Source organism: Perissodus microlepis, chromosome 1 (assembly GCF_051167445.1).
Source record: "Perissodus microlepis isolate ML-2025 ecotype Zambia chromosome 1, ASM5116744v1, whole genome shotgun sequence".
In the NCBI taxonomy this organism is placed as follows: Eukaryota; Metazoa; Chordata; class Actinopteri; order Cichliformes; family Cichlidae; genus Perissodus; species Perissodus microlepis.
Window position 1 is genome coordinate 16,017,085 of NC_140461.1, and position 18,173 is coordinate 16,035,257.

Genomic DNA, 18,173 nt, shown 5'->3' on the forward strand with positions numbered 1-18,173 from the left:
GATGATATGAAATTGTAACTTTGTTAAATGGTAATTGAGTATTCAGTACTCAACCCCACAAAGCTCCCAAGATATATAGCCATCACCTTTATATATGCTTGCATTGTAAAACCTTTGTAAATACTTTTAAATGGCTCTTCTGCTCTCTCGTACAGTGGTGAACTGTTCTGACCCCGGTCATGTGGAGAATGGCGTGCGCCAATCCGGCCTTCGTTACCCAGAAGTCTTCAGCTATGGTGTGACTGTAGCAATCCACTGCAAACGAGGCTTCTACCTTTTGGGTTCTGCACTCCTTACATGTCAGCATAATGGACTGTGGGACCGGCCAATCCCTCGTTGCCTAGGTATGGGTGAACAAGTGAAGGTAGTCGGGGAAATATTTGGCTATATGTCTTTCCTGTTGTGAACAGAAGAATTTTGGGATTTTTTTTATAAGAACGTGCCTTCAAAAAAGTAGCCACAAGCAGGTAGCTTTTTTTTTGTTTTCTGGAATAGGCATTTGAGGATTGAAATAGCCTGAAGAGCCTTTGAGAGTAGGATAAGGAGGAGTGGATGAGAGAGTGAGAGCAAACGAGAGGGTTCAAGAAAGAAAATGGGAAGAAAGTAATCATAAAAGAAAAGGGTATGAAAGAAAGAGTCATAAAGGTTTGAGTATGATTTGTGTCCATGTGTGTTTACAGAAAAAGAAAGTTGGAATGTGTCTCATAAGGCTATAGGTGGTCTTGTTAGAAAGCTACCATTGCTGATAGAAACAAAGAGATTAAACTAGAGAGTGATAGTGAGAAGGAAGCAGATTCACAGATGAAGAGGGGAACAGAAGGTGAACAAAAGCTTAGAATAAAGACACAGGAACAGAGGTGTAGAGATGAGAAATCAGACAGAGAGGAAAGAAGGGGCAGACACCGGTGAAGCACTTGGCGTCTGTGCATCGAGCGTTGCATTCGCAAAACAAGGTCTTATCGGAAAATTGGGGGGAAAGGGGTGATGACAGAGGGGCAAGGAGAGGATGGAGTAATACAATTTGGGGGTGAGGAGAGATATCAGAGGACAAGTCATTTGGCAGCAATAGAAAATCGAGAGCAGTTCCATATCAGTGTCCTCCAGAAACTTGTGCTTTGTAAAACATAGATTTCTCTGAAGCTGAAGAAAAAAATTGGGCGTCTGTTGCTTAAATGCTTTGGAATGATTTTTTTCTAGTTTTCTACATAGAAGAAAAGCAGAGATGCTTTCAGTGTTGTCTGGCTGAAGTGAATTTAATTTCAGATGAGTTATTGGTTTTCTCTCCCTCTCTCAGGCAATTCAGTTAAACTCAATAAGCTTTACTTGCATGCCCGTATGCTACAATGTGGTGTAAGCAAGGCAGGTTTAATTATTTATGTGCATGTTTTATTGTACAGTTGCAAAGTCACAATACGTTGTCTTGTATTGGTTAAGGTGCATATCACACAACCAAAACATCCTTGGTTGTCTTCCAGTTCACCTTGGTTGAACAGCTAGCGCCTCTGTCTCATGCTACATTTAATGTCTACACTTCTTTCTTTTTGCAGTCCCTGTTTGTGTATTTTGACACAAGCACGCACACACAAAAACAACAAGGGCTTGCATTAATCCCACCCCTCTTTTGCTGAAAACACTCTCCTGTTTGCTGTCTCTGCAGTGACCCAGCTGCACAACCTGAAGCAATAGTATCTGTAATCTATAGTTGGATGCATCCACACTCAAACACACATTCAGAGACATACACAAACACTCACACACTAAACCCTTCTTTATCTCTTTCAATCTCTTGCTGTCTCTGTAGCTATTTCCTGTGGTGACCCTGGTGTACCCCCTAATGTAGTAGTATCTGGGACCAACAGTTGGACATATGGTTCAGTACTGCAGTACTCTTGTCTACCTGGTGGAGTGCTTGTGGGCAATGCTACTCGCCACTGTCAGGAAGATGGTACATGGAGTGGAGCACCACCCTACTGCACTGGTAAAGTCAAAGTAGTTGATATACCTGCATGTCTAATAGACACGATTTACATTTTGTGCAGGATTAGGGCTAAGTTGAATGATTCACTGTTGCTGTCATACATATTCGCACTCAAAGCACACGATAAGTCTGTGCCTGTTTTTACACGTAAGGCAAATGTACCACATCTACACTGAGGCTTTTAACAAGGAAATCTGTATCCAGAAATGCCTTTTTAATAAGGCTTTGCAGAACACAATTGCTAATATAAAATATTACAGAATGGCAAGCGCTCCTGCTCACAACAACAGTGTGCAATTTGTGCCAATCAATCAATCTTTATTCCAGACTCATGTAAAACACATGAACAAAAACAAAGAAAAAATACACTCAGATCACCTTCCCACAAAGAGACAATTGTACCAGCCCCTGCTGGTGTTGAGCCACCTTTGTATCTTCAGTGATAAGCTCAGGGCATTAGTATAGGCTACATGAGGTTTATGTAGACTCACCTTCCTATAGTTTGTCCACAAGTATGAAGTATGCAGAGATGTACAGTATGCTCTAAAAAGAACTCTTCTGGTGTTTGAGCTATAATAAGATGTCCAAGATATTTGACCTCATTACAGACAATAAGATTGTTATTCGACAATTTAAATTTGGAAAGTCTTAGATGTTTGTCTTCATTGGTTCTACAAATGATGACAGTGCTCTTACGGGCATGGTATCTAATATCATGTTCCAAACCATAAGCAGAATGTAATGTATGCGAAGGAGCTGCTGGAGACCAGCACTACCTGGACTGAAGACCACAAGATTATCTGCACACACACACAGAATTTACCATGTAATCTGATAAAATTACTTACTGTTCTTTGTATTTGTTTATTTGTATCTATATCTTTACTGTACCCTGAGCTCTGAGAAAAACAGTTTTGGCTGACTACGCCTTATTCTGTGGTCTCAAAGACAAAAAGGTTCATGCTGACTTTGGAGCTACTACATACTGTCACCATTATTATATGATCATTTCTAGAGTTTTCTTGCATGTACACTACCAGTCAAGTTTGGACATTTAATGGGATTTAATGGGTTTTCTTTATTTTCATGACTATGTACATTTTAGATTTTCACTGAAGGCATCAAAACTATGAATAAACACATATAAAACATGTTTTATATTTTACATTCTTCAAAATAGCCACCCTTTGCTTTGATTACTGCTTTGCAAACTCTTGGCATTCTCTCGATGAGCTTCATGAGGTCGTCACCTGAAATGGTTTTCCAACAGTCTTGAAGAAGTTCCCGGAGATGCTGAGCACTTGCTGGCCCTTTTGCCTTAACTCTGCGGTCCATCTCATCCCAAACCATCTCAATTGGGTTAAGGTCAGGTGACGGAGTGCTGGCCAGGCCATCTAGCGCAGCACTCCATCACTCTCCTTCTTGGTCAGATAGCCCTGTTGAAAAATAAATGATGGTCCAACTAAACGCAAACCGGATGGGATGGCGTGTTGCTGCAGGATGCTGTGGTAGCCATGATGGTTCAGTGTGTCTTCAGTTTTTAATAAATCCCCAACAGTGTCACCAACAAAGCACCCCCACACAATCACACCTCCTCTATGTTTCACAGTGAGAACCATGCATGTAGAGACCATCTGATCACCTTTTCTGTCTCGCACAAAGACACAGCGGGTGGAACCAAAGATCTCAAATTTGGAATCATCAGACCAAAGCACAGATTTCCACTAGTGTAATGTCCATATCTGGGCTCTAATCCGAGGTGCTGTTAACTTGCAGTTTCTGAGGCTGGTGACTCAGGTTAATTTATCCTCAGCAGCAGAGGTGACTCTTGGTCTTGCTTTCCTGGGGCAGTCCTTACGTGAGCCAGTTTCATTGTAGCGCTTGTTAGTTTTAGCAATATTCCGGACTGACTGACCTTCAGTTCTTAAAGTACTGATGGGCTGTCGTTTCTCTTTACTTGTTGATTGGTTCTTGCAATAATATAAATTCTAACAGTTGTCAAATAGGGCTGTCATCTGTGTACCAACCTGCATAACACAGCTTGTGGTCCCAACCCCATTAAGAAGGCAAAAAAATTCCACAAATGAATCCTGACAACGCACACCTGTAAAGTGAAACCATTTCATGTGACTACATCATAAAGCTCATTGACAGAAGGCCAGGGGTTTGCAGCGCTGTTAACAAAGTGTCCCTACTTTCAGGAATCTAAAATATAAAACATATTTAGTTAGTTATTTATCAATTTTTTCTTTGCTACATAATTCTATATATCTTGTGTCGTATATTTGATGTCTTCAATATGTATCTACAATGTAGAAAGTAGTAAAAATGAAGAAAAAACATAAAATGAGAAAGTCTGTCCAAACTTTTAACTGCTAGTGTATACATACTATGCAGAGATCTTGTCAGATGGTAAACAGTACCAGTAAAGGCTACAGAATAGCAAAAACTCACTGATTAAAGGTAAAAACAGTAGAATTCCAGGGAACTGAAGAATGAAACAAGTGTTTTTTGAGAACAAAAGATTGAGCTATTAAAACAGCAACACCCCATCTGGAATAAAAACAGTGAGCCATACCCCACAGGCAAGTCAGTACTAAGACATCTTTGTTTTGCCTCAGCATAATATACTGTGAAGTATTAACTGGAACTGACAGGTATCTCTGACTGACAGACAGGCTCCTTGTGTGTTTCAGAACCAGTCAATTCTTCACCGTATTGTTTTTTGATTTTAGATCAGAGACTGTGATGTACTGTATTGAGGAAATGACAGTGGTAGACAGTCACCTAAGAAACATCATATTATGATTGAAAGTTAGTCCTTGTGCTCTATGAATATTTATCTCTGGATTCGATTTTCCACTTTCCACAGTTCCAGACATGAATAACATACCAGAAGCGACGCCATAATTTTAAATCAGTTAATCAATTTAATAAGTGACAAATTGCAGCAAGCTGTTTATATCGTTGATTATAATTACCTACCTTCCTGCTTACTGAGAACCAACCACCCCATGACCACGCTGCCCTTCATCGCACATGTCCTCCCATTTGTTCTACAAAAAAAGATGAAGGGAGAAATTATTTGAACATTTTCAAGCTGTTAAAAAAACTTTGTTCAGTTTTATATGCTTTTTATTGCATTACAAATTTATGACTATGTCACCATTTGACAGTTTTGCTTGTGTAAATTATCGTGACAAAGTATTTTATGTCATTTTTGTTACCTCTGCAATTTATCACAAACACAGAGACATAATGATCTCTTACATGCTGGAAACTGAGCACACTTTATATTACAGGGCATATTTCCTGGCTTGAACTGCACATGTTAGAAACAGGCAGGAATAGAGAGGTGGCAGAGTCCTTGTTCACTTCTCAGGTTGTAAGCATTCCTCTACACTGGGGTTACACAGATCCCACAACACTACAACCGATCATTTCTAAACTCAGCATCAACAGTCTCAACAGCTGAAATGCAATAAGCTTACTCTGCTGGCCTCAAAACAGAGCACTCAGCAGGGCAGAATACATCCTGCAGCTGAAGAACTCATTGAGATGCAAGACACTGCATTTGGCGCTGTACCCTGTTAAACTCACAAATCCCTACCGATGGAATTTAAGCTGCTAAAATTGTAACACGCTCAGTGCTTTTAATGCTAGAACAATTTGGTATAGCCTAAATGCAAAGTACAGTTCAACAAAGTTTGCATGTCTGAGTATGTGCATCTATGTGTGAGTTACTGTATATGAAAAGGGTAAGCAGGCAAATTGTGTCATTGCAATTTCTCCAGTGCATATGGTGTTTAGTTGATGTTGTTGACCTCTAGCATGAATGCTTGCGTGTATTTTTAGCATAATGATCCCAGTGAGAGACGACCTCCTGATCTAGCATTTTACCATTTAGTTGCACAAAATCACTAAAACCTATTAGAACTAATGGACATGACTGCAGCAAGTGTATTTGGATTCACTGTGCAAATTGATGTGCTTTGATGTGTTTCTATGTTTGTGTCGCAGCAGTCCAGGATTATGTTGGGGGGTGGGGGACTCATTTGGTTTTTAAGAGCATTGTTGAGTTTGGTACATTAACTTTATGCTTGCTTTCTTGCTGTAGGTGTGAGTGCTGGAATCTGTGGAGACCCAGGGATCCCTCCTCATGGTGCCCGTATAGGAGGAGAGGAATTTAAAACCAAGAGCCTTTTGCGCTTTAGCTGCGAGGCAGGATATAATCTGATTGGGTCAGCCGAGAGGACCTGCGTTCATAATGGCACCTGGAGTGGTACACAGCCTGTCTGTCAAGGTGGGAAGTGTCAAAATGACCATTTATATTCCTCATGTTAGGTGAAAGTTTGGCACTTGAACTTGAGTGAAACGTAAACTGCAGCTTACACTTTAAACAGCATATAGAACTTTTTATTTATTTAGTTATTTTCTGTCATAGCGCTGAAAATCGAAGCAGTACTTTCTCCTTGACTCGAGATAGATATTTATGGGCTCTTCTTATCTGTATTCTATTTATATAGAGCCTTTAAAAGGCTGCTGCTTGCTTTATACAAGAAATTTAAATGTGACAACATGCTGAACTGTCTGTTTTGAAAACATACACTTTGATGGCAAGTCGTCTTTGTCTCTTTTGAGGTTACCTTTGGGCCTCAGACTAGATTCTATAAAACATTGCCTTAAAAATATACCCTGATATAAAAGGAACCAAACAAGATTTGCTTATAAAGTCTTCGTGATATATGGATTTAATCATTTTGATCTTTATCCTAAGTATTTTCTTTTTTGTGAGAGTCATAGTGATTTAGATAAAGTAAGAGTGAAGAGCCCATATTGGATAATTGATATTACACATATTTATTGAGTCTTTGGGTTTTTGTAAACTTCTTTTTAACTAATTTTACTTCATTTTATTTACTGTAATATGTTGGCCAGACTGAGATGGTCCACCATACTTTGCCCATATGTGATACAGATAGAGTTAAATATAGAGGTTTTATGTTACAAATGCTGATATTACACTTCTTGGGTTTTCCGTTTCTTTTATTGCGTTGAATATTAATGAGCAGCTGCCTCGCAGTCTGCCATTTTTCATTTGCTTGCTAGAAACACTTCTGCAAAACTGATCTCCAACGTCTCTCATCCGCGTGCAAAGCATGCTCTTGGTTTGCTGCTGGCTCTAAAAGTGAAGACAAGAGTCTTTTTTGCACTCTTGCCACAGTGCAAGTTGCTATAAACTTTAGTTGGCACTCCCTACTTGTGCATATGTGAAAAATAAATGATAACTGCGGTTTGGGGTATGATAATGCAAAATGAATTATTGACCTCTGCAGGACCCTCTCTATGTTCTTGGTCTGGTTCTGGTTCAAACATAGTTGCATCCTGGGTTTTTGTGTTACCAGCTGACACTTACAGAGTTATATCTGTAATCACATAATTAAGATACACAACCAACATTCCTTTGCCACATTGTGATTGACCTATTAGAGTAGGCTGGGCCATTTGGGAGGACAGCTTAAAGAGACAGGAAAGAAAAAACAGCGTGTTTCAGAGTTTGCGTAGCAGTGTGAATTTTACTACAGTATGTGTACATATTTTGATCCTAAATAAAGCCATTAATTTTTAAATAAACATTATATAGGCTATTGAGTGAGTGTAATTCCTCTGCTGATTTTTCAGTTACTCACTGCGGTCTTAAATTCTGCAGCAAGAACGCAATAATAAATCATTAACAACGCTGTTTGTCCATAAGTGGTCATTTTAATATGTTCTCAAAATTCAGAGATGTAACACCAGAGACGCATAATGTAAGACGATTGTTGAATTTAAAATATGAAGACTCAAGTTTGTTTGTTTGTGTGCATGCTTAGACACAAAGGATTGAAGTGTGTCACTCGTTGTTGGATCTTTGACAGCACTGTGTTAATAAACGGCATCCTATAGTCGACAACAGCAGTTTCCAAAGACACTCTTTGAACCCATGGGAATCCAGGGAAAATTAAAGTGGGTCCCCCTAGAACTGTAGAGACACTGGAACCATTAGCTGCTGCCTGTGTAGCCTTGCCGATTTTCACCACAGATATTCAGGCCGAGTAAAGCAGACATGGTCTACACTGTAGTCTGATGCAAATTTTAAATTCAATTGGATAGACGATTTATTCTCGCAGCAATTTCAGTTGTTAGGTCGAGGAAGAGGGAGTCACAATGTATCAGTGCTTGTTTATGTGCCTGTGACACAAAAAGTCACCAGTATACTAACAATAGGACAAAGCGTTCTTACTGTTATACGTAAATTTAGCTGCTAAATTGCTGTGGTTTTTTTTCTTCCTGTTGGAAATCATTATCTTTAGACTGTATGTGTTTAAAATAATACAGGTGGCTGAAACTTTAAGACACAGAGCTCTAAACTGAAATTATACAAAGCTGTTGTGGAAAGTGTGCGGTTGAGAAACTGCAGAAAGTCTCTAATTTTAACCTCTTGTAAGTCTTGACTTGCTTGCACATGTTGAAAAACTGACGTAAATATCAAGTCAGTCGTACAGGCACACACACACCTTAGAAGTGTGTTTGTGTGTGCCATTGTCTGTGATTGTGTAAGGTAATTATTTATGTCTGTCTACAGTTGTTTTTCATTAAGCTAATAGTGGTTAAAAGCTGATTCAGAGAGGGTAAGACATCTGTCACTGACACACACAAATGCAAAGAAATCCATACACACTTCCAATTAAATACACACTCATCTACAGACTGTTACTCACAGATTTAAAGGAAAAAATAGCTGTCATAGACGCACATGCAGCTTTGTATGATGTGCTCCACCTACACGCTGTCTCACGTACTTTTGAACAAGGCTTTTAAGAGTTCTGGCTAATGAATGCCATCAATAGGTTTTTGATTGTTAAAGGCTGTCAGCTGTCATGATCTTATTAGGGAAATGTGCTGTGGCTGGTTGCTAATTTCTGTCAGTTCTGTTAATGTGCTGTGCCAGCAGACTAAAGGTCGATGGCTCACTAGATAGAGTCGTAGTGCTTTCCCGGCTGCATTCATGAACCATCCCCTGACAATTTTGTCTTACAATCTACAAGACCAGCTGCGGCTCAGACACAAAGAAAACATCCGTGGCTCAAAAGAAGACATCACAGAGGGTGACTTTTTCCACAAAATAAAAGGGAACCCCTCAGATTCACTATAGGCTTTAGTAAAGGAACTGTTGAAGCAGCTGTGAACATGAACACCAGTGTGACTTAATGAATGCTGCAATGTCAAGCACACAGCCAATCTTGAAAGATATTTCTGTATTCTCTGTGCTCTCATCTCTGCAACTGTGTTCTCCCCAAAGATGACTCAGGAAGGACATTGTCCACAAGTATTGACTGATAATTAGCTCCACAGTCCTGCTGCATGACCCAGTGCTGCTTCTTGCCATCATTTGTTTTCCTCTACAGTTGCTGTACCTCGCAGATGTTTTGGCAAACAGTAAGCGCGACCAGGCAGCACCTGACCTTGGATCTTTTACAGGTGTTGTACTTGGCTCAGTGGCGTTTTGGAGGTTAAAGTTAGTGATGCAGGGGTTTTAACAACTTCCCCTCACTCACTACGACACAACTGTAATTCATCTGTAATTAACAGCAAAGGATCAGTCAAACACACTACTTTTTTACATTATTTTATGCATTTCTGCCTTGATTGGATAATGAAAATGGAGAGAGACAGAAACATGCAGTAAAAGTCTCACCTGGGGACGAGCACTCAGCTTTGGGGTCGTCCTAGCCCAACAGCCTTTAATCATTAATCAGCTTCACTACCTCAAGGAGATATTTTATGTTATTTCCAGCTGACTCCAGTGATAATCTCATTATTGTAGCCCACAGCTGATCAGCCCTGAGGGACAGGAAGACAGTATTGCTTACACCGATATTATCGCTGAGTTTAATCAACGCTGATTGGTATTTCCTCACCCCTCAGCTGTATCCTGTGGTAACCCTGGCACCCCAGCACATGGCAGAATTGTCTTCAGTGATGGCATCACCTTCGGCAGCTCAGTGGCTTACACGTGCTGGGAAGGCTTCAAAACATCAGGCCTGACCACCAGACACTGCACAACCAATGGGACGTGGACAGGACAACCCCCAGATTGCACTGGTAGGATGATCATTGCTGTCTGAGTGATTAGTTCAAACAGCATGGGATTCTCACACAGCGTAGAAGGGCTGATTAAAATATTATCATTATTGTTATATGTATGGCAGTGTTTTTCTTTAGCAAATGGTTCAAGAGTAGCATAAATTGTTCAGGGACTGGGAAAGCACCTGCTGTGTATCTTCAGAACTGCTCAAGGTCTCTTGTGTGAGAGATTTTAAAGTGTAAAGTTTAACAGAGGCAGACAGATGTGTAGGGAAAGGGGGAGAAGGAGGTGGGAGGTAGATAGAATGAAGTTGGAATGTGCTTCAGGGAAGTTACAGTGAGGAAGGAGAAAGAAATTCGAGTAAACGGAAAGCACAGTTTTTATGACATTTTAGAAAGCACAGTTTTTACGCTTTGGTTTTAAATGATACTGTACTCATCCACAGCTCCAGGCTTACTGGCACACCACTGTATGACAGATTTAGGCTCACTTATACCATAACATTTTTGTTACTTCCTTTAGTGATCAGTTGTGGTGATCCTGGGACAATAGCTAATGGAATCTATATAGGAAGAGAGTTTAACTTCAACCACACAGTGATCTACCGCTGTAACCCCGGTCACTTGATGGAACCACCTGGACATGGACGCAACGTTCTGCGCTGCATAAAAGATGGAACCTGGAACCAAACTAAACCCAGCTGTAAAGGTATGAGGAAGTAATACATAACTGTTTCCATAGTTATGGATAAAAGCATGAAATGTTAAACTAAACCAACTAAATAAAATAAATATTGTTGAAAATTTACATGCTCACATGCAAAAATATTTTTTTCTGTTCAGTTCTGAGATTTTGAGCTATTTTGCTTACAAAACATGTTTTCTTTCAGACTGGTGGAAAGAAAATGTCAATTTCTGTTTTGGACTGATTTTATAAAATCCAAAAAAAAGAGACAGAATTCTAATAAATGTTTTTTGTAACATATAGATGTTAATAAGTGCAGTATGTGTGGCAATGTTTTGATGCAAAGCTTTATTTAGATTAGCCCACTGGTTATAAGGAGAAGTTAAGGTATATGATAATATTTTCTTATATATGAAAATAAAAATGAGGGATTCCTTCTGTAAATGTCTATGATTTGCCAAAGAAGTGAAACAAGAATATTCCGATTTCTTTCCTAAAAACGTTTGCTAATTGTCCCAGAATTTGATTCATAATTAAATTGAAAATTTAAACAAGAAATTCTATAAAACCTGAAAAAAAAAATTTCAATTTAGATGAATAACAAAATAATATAAATTAAGTGAGGCTTGAAAATGTAAACATTGTATACAGTACAATATTATTTATGTAGGATGTCCAGTAGGCAAGACTGTATTATAACTGATATTTAAAATTATGAGCATGTATTCTGATATCAATTAATAACAGAATAATATACATAACTTTTATAAATATATTTCCACACAATTTTGTGATATTTCTAGCTTTATCTATCTTCATTTCTATCTTTTTTGTCCATAAAATTGTCAAATCAAACCAAAGAATTCAAGAAAGTAAGTCAGAACGGAAAGTATAAAAAGTTGTTGTATTCTGCATTGAAATAATAAAAGCACATGGACTCGACATATTATAGTGTCAAATCTCAATGTAATGAGATCTTCTAATGGTAGCAAACAATGAAGAATTGTGATAGTAGTTAATGGTAGAGAGCACAAAAAACAAAGGGCAATTTAACTAAGAAAAACAGTATTGCAATTCGAACTGGTATAGTAAATAACAGCTTGAGAATTCAACAGTACATTAGTGGAAGAAGTGGAAGATTAGGCCACAGGAAGAATAACATTGCTCCTCACTATAACAGGGTGTTAAATCAGGGTTTATTTCCTGAGACCTTCTGTTTTCCCACAAACACAAAGGGGAGAATAAAAAAGGAATGCATTAAATTGAAATGGCTCAGAGTTTTACAACAGGCCATATTTAGAGTTTAGACTATGATACTCAACAACAGTAAAAAGGAATGTTTCCTGAGATCCACCCTGCCGTTTCTTCCCACAAACAGAAAATCTCCTGCTGGCTCCTGCAGTTGGAGAGGCTTTGAACTGAGATGAAAAAAACTGAGAAAGCAGGGATAGAGGCTACTGAGAGGGAAGCAGAAAGAGGTGCAGAGAGGAAAAGCAGAAGTAAAAGATAGTGTGTGATACTGACAGAGCATGTGACTTGGGGAGGAAACTGAAAAGCAAAAGTTAAAGGTGGTATGGAAAAATGGGAACGAGCCAGTGAGATACAGAGGTAGAAACAGGCTATAGACTAGAAAAGTCTTTCCTCTTTACTCTCCTTTAGTTCTCATTTTCTAAATCTCCCCATCTCATGTTCAACTCCCCTGTTTTCATCCCCTCATAGATCATTTGATCTCATTTTGTGACGAAAGCTTTTTAACACACAGACACCCATAGACACATTTAATGAAGGACCTATCGAACTGCAGGCAAAAGGGAATCAAAGGGACTTAGACGTAAGAATGACAATGAGTGACAGAGGGGGAGACTAGGAGGAGGAGAGGGGCGGTAAGGGATGAAGGGGTGTATCGGAAGAAAACAATGGATTAGAGAAGAGAGACACAAAAACACAGAGTGACACACAATGCATAATCCAGAGATTTAGAGGGAAAGAAATTGGAAGGTGGAAAAAGAGAGTGTAAAGCAAGTAAATGAAAAAAGAAAAACAGTGAATGTGATGAGCCATCAGTGAGGCTACAAGGAGAAAGCAAAGGAGAAGCAAGTGAGAAAGGAAGCGAGTGATGGGAGAAACAAAGAGAGCCAAATCAATACCTGCCCCCAAACCTGTAAACACACAGTGAGAAAAGGGATTAAGCCCATAAAATTTGTTGGCTGGGTGAATTGCACCAAGAGAGATATGCTTAAAAGACAAAGGGAGGGAGAGGCAGTAATGGTGTGAGAAGGAGACCAAGAGAGCTGGGGAAGAGGATAAAAGAGGACTGGAGCTGGGACAGAAGGCCAACGAAGAAAAGTGCAGGGAGAAAGCAAAGAAGGGTTAGAGGGAGTCGGGGGGGAGTACCCAGACAGAAAGGAGGCAGGGTACTAGAGTGTAAGAAAGAGGAGAGTGTGGAGACGTGAGAGGAAAGAAGAGAGGATCGGGAAAGGAGTCAGCGAGCGCAATGATGGAGGGAAGAGCAAAGGCGCATAAGCAAGCAGGGATGAGAGTTAGTCCTCTTCCTCTGGGTTGTGAAGCCACCGTAGTCAATTCACAACAAGGAAAAGAGACAAAGAGGAAATAAAAGAGTTCAGAAACCTTCAATTACAGACCCGAGTGTTTTGGGGCATCAGAGACCCACAGAAATATTGGTCTGGAATATTAACTGCTCAAGTCAATAAGAATGCATTCCTCTGTTTTAGTCAGCTAGAGTTTGTTCCCCAACAACAAAGTTGCTTTTAGGCAGAAGAAAACATTCATTCTGTGATGAAACTTCATTAACTGCTGGCTAGCCACCAGCTATTATTCCTACAGTCACGTAACAATAAAACGGTGAATCATGTACATACTTTAAGAAATTGGCATTGATTTGTGTGCAGGTGCGTAGGTTTGTTTTGAATGGGACAAACAAGGACACGTTGTAGAGTGGAGAAATATAATTTTTTTCTAAGGCTGGAAGGATGGCTTTGGGGAGGTGAAGGCTTCTTCACAACACTGGTGAGATAGATAGCCAGAAGTAACCAGTTGATTAGCTTGCCATAGGCAGAATGACACAGAATTATAAATGAAATGCACGTACTTGTCACTTTATTAAGTACACCTGATGAAGTATTATTAATAAAAAATGGTAAATGGTCTGTATTTGTATAGCGCTTTACATAGTCCCTAAGGACTCCAAAGCGCTTATAGGTATTATTATTGTTAATATCATGAATTATTATTCATTATTAACCTTATTATTAATACATATCTTAGCAGCCAACCACACAAAAGCAACTCAAAGCAATGGTCAAAATGACCTGCTGAAGTTCAAACTGTCCAAGTTTTGATTTTAGGGAATTTGAACCTGGCATAGTTATTTATGGCAGATGGGCTGGCCTGAGTATTTCAGAAGCTACTAATCCAATTTCCCACACAACCAGTTCTAGTGTTTATAGGGAATGGTCCAAAAAGGAGAAAATAACTGTGATCAGCCGTTTTCTGGAAGAACGCGTTCCTGACCGTGTCCGTGCCTTTATGACCACAGAGTACCCATCTTCTGATAGCTGCTTCCACCAGGATAACGTGCCATGTCACAAAGGTCACATCACTTCTTAAACATACCAATGAGTTCACTGGATTCAAATGGCCTCCCCAGTCACCAGCTCTCAATGAGTAGAGTCCCTTTGGGGAACAGGATATTCACATCATGGGTGCACTGCTGATAACTCTCGGCAACTGTGTAATACTGTCATGCCAAAATATGGCATTGATTCTCTGTGACAAAGAATTAAAACAGTTCTGAAGGTAAAAGGGGTCCAACTCGTTACTAGCAAAAGGTGTCCTTGATTAATTTTTGATTTGATTTGACTTTTTTCAGAAAGAGTGATGATAATGCAAACAGAGGAACAGAAAAATATTCCAAAAAATGAACAAGAAAAAATTAAATCTGTATACAGTATAGTTACAGATAGTTTTATATACTTATTTTTTTACTCTCGATTACATGTGTTTATGCGCAATACTTGCTTATTGCTTTGTCCTCTGTATATACAGGATGTTTCTGTGTCTGCCTTCTGTGCCACTATCTCTGTGTGTGTGTGTGTGGGTATGTCTATTGTATATCATCATAGCAGAATGAATGGAGCATGAAACCATCTGTCTCCTGGTTAGATGAGAATTACACTGGCTTTATTAGATGTTTGAAACCATGCAGATGGTTATCATTATCGTGGGGAGTCGTGCACGTGCACACGCAGAGATGTTTGTCGGAGTGTTATGAAGTTAAACGCACACATCCAGCTACATAAAAATGCTCTTGCATGTATGAACACTCACAGCGAGTTTCTTAAAATCTTGTAAAAAATCCTTTAACCTCCAGTCATCACAGAAATAAATTCTCTGTGTGTAACAAATGCTTTTTTAAATGCGTACTTGCCTATGTGATGCGTCGGACAATTTAATCCCAATATTAGTTATATAAACTGTCATTTACAAAATTGAGTTTCTAAATAGGACTGAGTTTGTGTGAGTCATTAACATTACATGAACAGCAGCTCCGTGCGCTCAGCTTCATGTACACACTGGAAAGAATAATTAAGTGAATTTGCATTTATGTGTCCATTTTTTAATAATATGGTCAGATCTTCAGTTACTTCTATGAATGAAAAACACTATTTATTTTAACGCAAACAAATCACTGTGCCGCTTGGATGCCTACTGAATAATTTTAACGTTCGCAGTATTGTTAGTTTTTGAGCCCGAAGGCTAATGACAATGGCAAAAGCTAAACAGAGTCAGGGGTATGCAGTCCATTTAATCATTCAAGGTGATGGTTAGAGGTAGTTTGATTTATGAAACTGATAATTTTTTATATATTGTGAGTTTTTTTAGTCTTGTGAAGCAGAAGTGTTTCAGAAACTCTCAGTTCGTCGGTTAGTTTTTTTGGTTCGGTAACCTAAACATGGCAATTTGGGTCATCTGCTGCTTTAACTCTGTACATATCCAAATAGTGGTGATTACAGTCATCTGCAGATTTTGCTCTTTTTCACATCTAAGGATCTATTTTCACCTCCACCTGTAGTCTCAAGTCATGTTGACCTTTTTCCAGTTGTTCAATTTCCAGCTTTGTTTCTCGACCCCCGGCTGCTATTTCCAAGTCAACTCGAAAGTTTCCTTTCTAATTGGTTCATGAACCCTAACAGTCACCTCTGTTACGGGATTAAGTTGTATACTGCATGAACCTTACAACCAGCTCTGCAAGACTACTACTAGACATGTGTTGCAGTGGTGCATTAGCTCATGTTATCTTTTGAACTGTTTAATTTCCTATTATTTTATTTTTCTGTATATAATGCTGTTATATGTGTTTCAGTGATCCAGTGTGGACCTCCCCCTCAAGTACAGAATGGGAAGGTGGAAGGGACCGACCATTCATGGGGATCGAGTATTAGCTATAGCTGTTTCCACGGTTATCAGCTGTCCACTCCTGCTGTGTTAACCTGTGAGGGGAATGGGACTTGGACAGGAGACATCCCACAATGTCTGCGTAAGTTAGCGTGCCACTGCATATACTATACACTGCAGCATGCTGATGCACATTACTGTTTACCTTTTAGCATTTTTAACCGATCTGTGCACCAGTACACAGTCCTAATCATCATTTTTATGTCTTTTCAAGCTGTCCTATGTGGTGATCCTGGCTCTCCTGGAGGAGGATTCAGAGAGGGAAATATCTTTTCATACCGGTCAGTGGTTTATAAGTTAATGAATAAGTCACAGTAGTTCAGTGGTTATGCTTTTTAGTTATAATCATAAGTATTACATGGCCGAATGGGGACTCGACTATCTTGAAATACATTCTCTTTTTTTAAATAGCATAACTGAATTGCTACTGAATAAACGTTGTTTTATGTCTCCTACATTCTGTGCTCTACACAGCAACTAATTTACTTGCGTTATCCTGCCACAATTTAATTTTTCACTTCAAAACCCCTTTGATAAGTTGATGAATTAATTAACATTCCTCATCACTGCCTAATTTTGTGCAATTTTGGGGTTCGTATTATAATTTAATATTTGCTTTCCTACATAGGTCAGAGGTCAGGTTCTACTGCCATGCCCCCTACTTGCTTGTAGGCTCTGCATCCAGAGTCTGTCAAGCAGATGGAAGTTGGAGTGGCCAACAACCAGCTTGCATAGGTAACTAAATGTAAACAATATGCTGACTTCATATTTATGCCCCATAATGTATATAGGAATGCAACAGAGATGCTGCTTCAGCTTTAGATGTAGATACTTCATATATACTGGATACAGGACTTTTTACAGTATCTTGATGATAGTCCAGCGTGAAACCATAAACATCCAGAAGATTTTTTGTTTCCACATGTCAGGAAACTGAGATCTGGTCAGCTTAAACAAGTTAAAATTACCTATCATGTATGATATGACATTTACAGAAAACAGTGTAAGATTTCAGTGCTTTTCTGGGCTTTTATAAATGCGTTAGTGTCAGTTTGTTAAACGAAATTGAGATATCTGGTCAGTATATTGCTCCCAACACACTTTTGCATTACACACAGAAAATCATGCATAAAGACTTAGACACATTAACAGAATGCTTACATAAATCATAAATATATATTCCAGTAGTTTCACAATTTTAGATGAACAATTTGTCTACTGCAAAGGAAAACATTTTATCATATTATGATTAAAATTGTGTGAAATCAGATTATTGGTAAACAAGATTGTAGAGCTTACTCATATTCACATCTTGGCATTAGTATTCCTGCATACCTAGAGCTGAAGATATTATCTCGTCAACTGATGAAGTGTGTAGTTTTGATGTCAACATTTGGTTTCTTTAAAGATTTTATCTTGTAAAGCAGTCCTTCACTTTTTGATGTGAAATTGAGGTGTTTGTGTTTGCTGTTTTGGAAGTGTGGAGCTTATTTTGGAACAAGTTGTACAATTACAAGGAAAAAAGTGAAATTAAATCAGTCTTGCGAGAACAGCACGGCCATCACAGAATTTCTGTCACGTTGTTCTGCTAAAAATAATTGTGTTTTTCTATGTTACTGCATGTTGTTCAGATTTAAGTACTAACTGGGTACTTACATAGAAAGGTTATACTTCTTAAGACTTTAATATTTAATATTTACTATAATGTATTCTGATAGTGGTGAGGCATTGAATAATCTTTTGTGTTAAGTGCCTGAAGTCTTACCAATAATTCAAAAATCAATTTTAAAAAAGACTTTATTAGTTACACCTTGCAAGCACTGGTCTGGATCCACTTTTGCCTGCAGAACTGCCTTAATTTTTCATGGCACAGATTCAGTAAGGTGCTGGAAACATTCCTCAGAGCCA

At 38.8% G+C, this 18,173-nt stretch overlaps 1 protein-coding gene across 2 annotated transcripts in view; it reads left to right on the forward strand.

Moving 5' to 3' along the window:
* The window catches only part of LOC146393616 (CUB and sushi domain-containing protein 1-like), a 437,819-nt gene that overhangs the window by 400,408 nt on the left and 19,238 nt on the right, over positions 1–18,173 (forward strand). For both annotated transcript variants that reach the window (XM_084931950.1, XM_084931959.1), the window contains exons 58-65: positions 156–344; positions 1,802–1,978; positions 6,096–6,281; positions 9,947–10,123; positions 10,629–10,814; positions 16,174–16,347; positions 16,480–16,546; positions 16,894–17,000. In XM_084931950.1, coding sequence (XP_084788076.1) covers positions 156–344; positions 1,802–1,978; positions 6,096–6,281; positions 9,947–10,123; positions 10,629–10,814; positions 16,174–16,347; positions 16,480–16,546; positions 16,894–17,000 — 1,263 coding nt within the window. The remainder of the gene's footprint in view (positions 1–155; positions 345–1,801; positions 1,979–6,095; positions 6,282–9,946; positions 10,124–10,628; positions 10,815–16,173; positions 16,348–16,479; positions 16,547–16,893; positions 17,001–18,173) is intronic.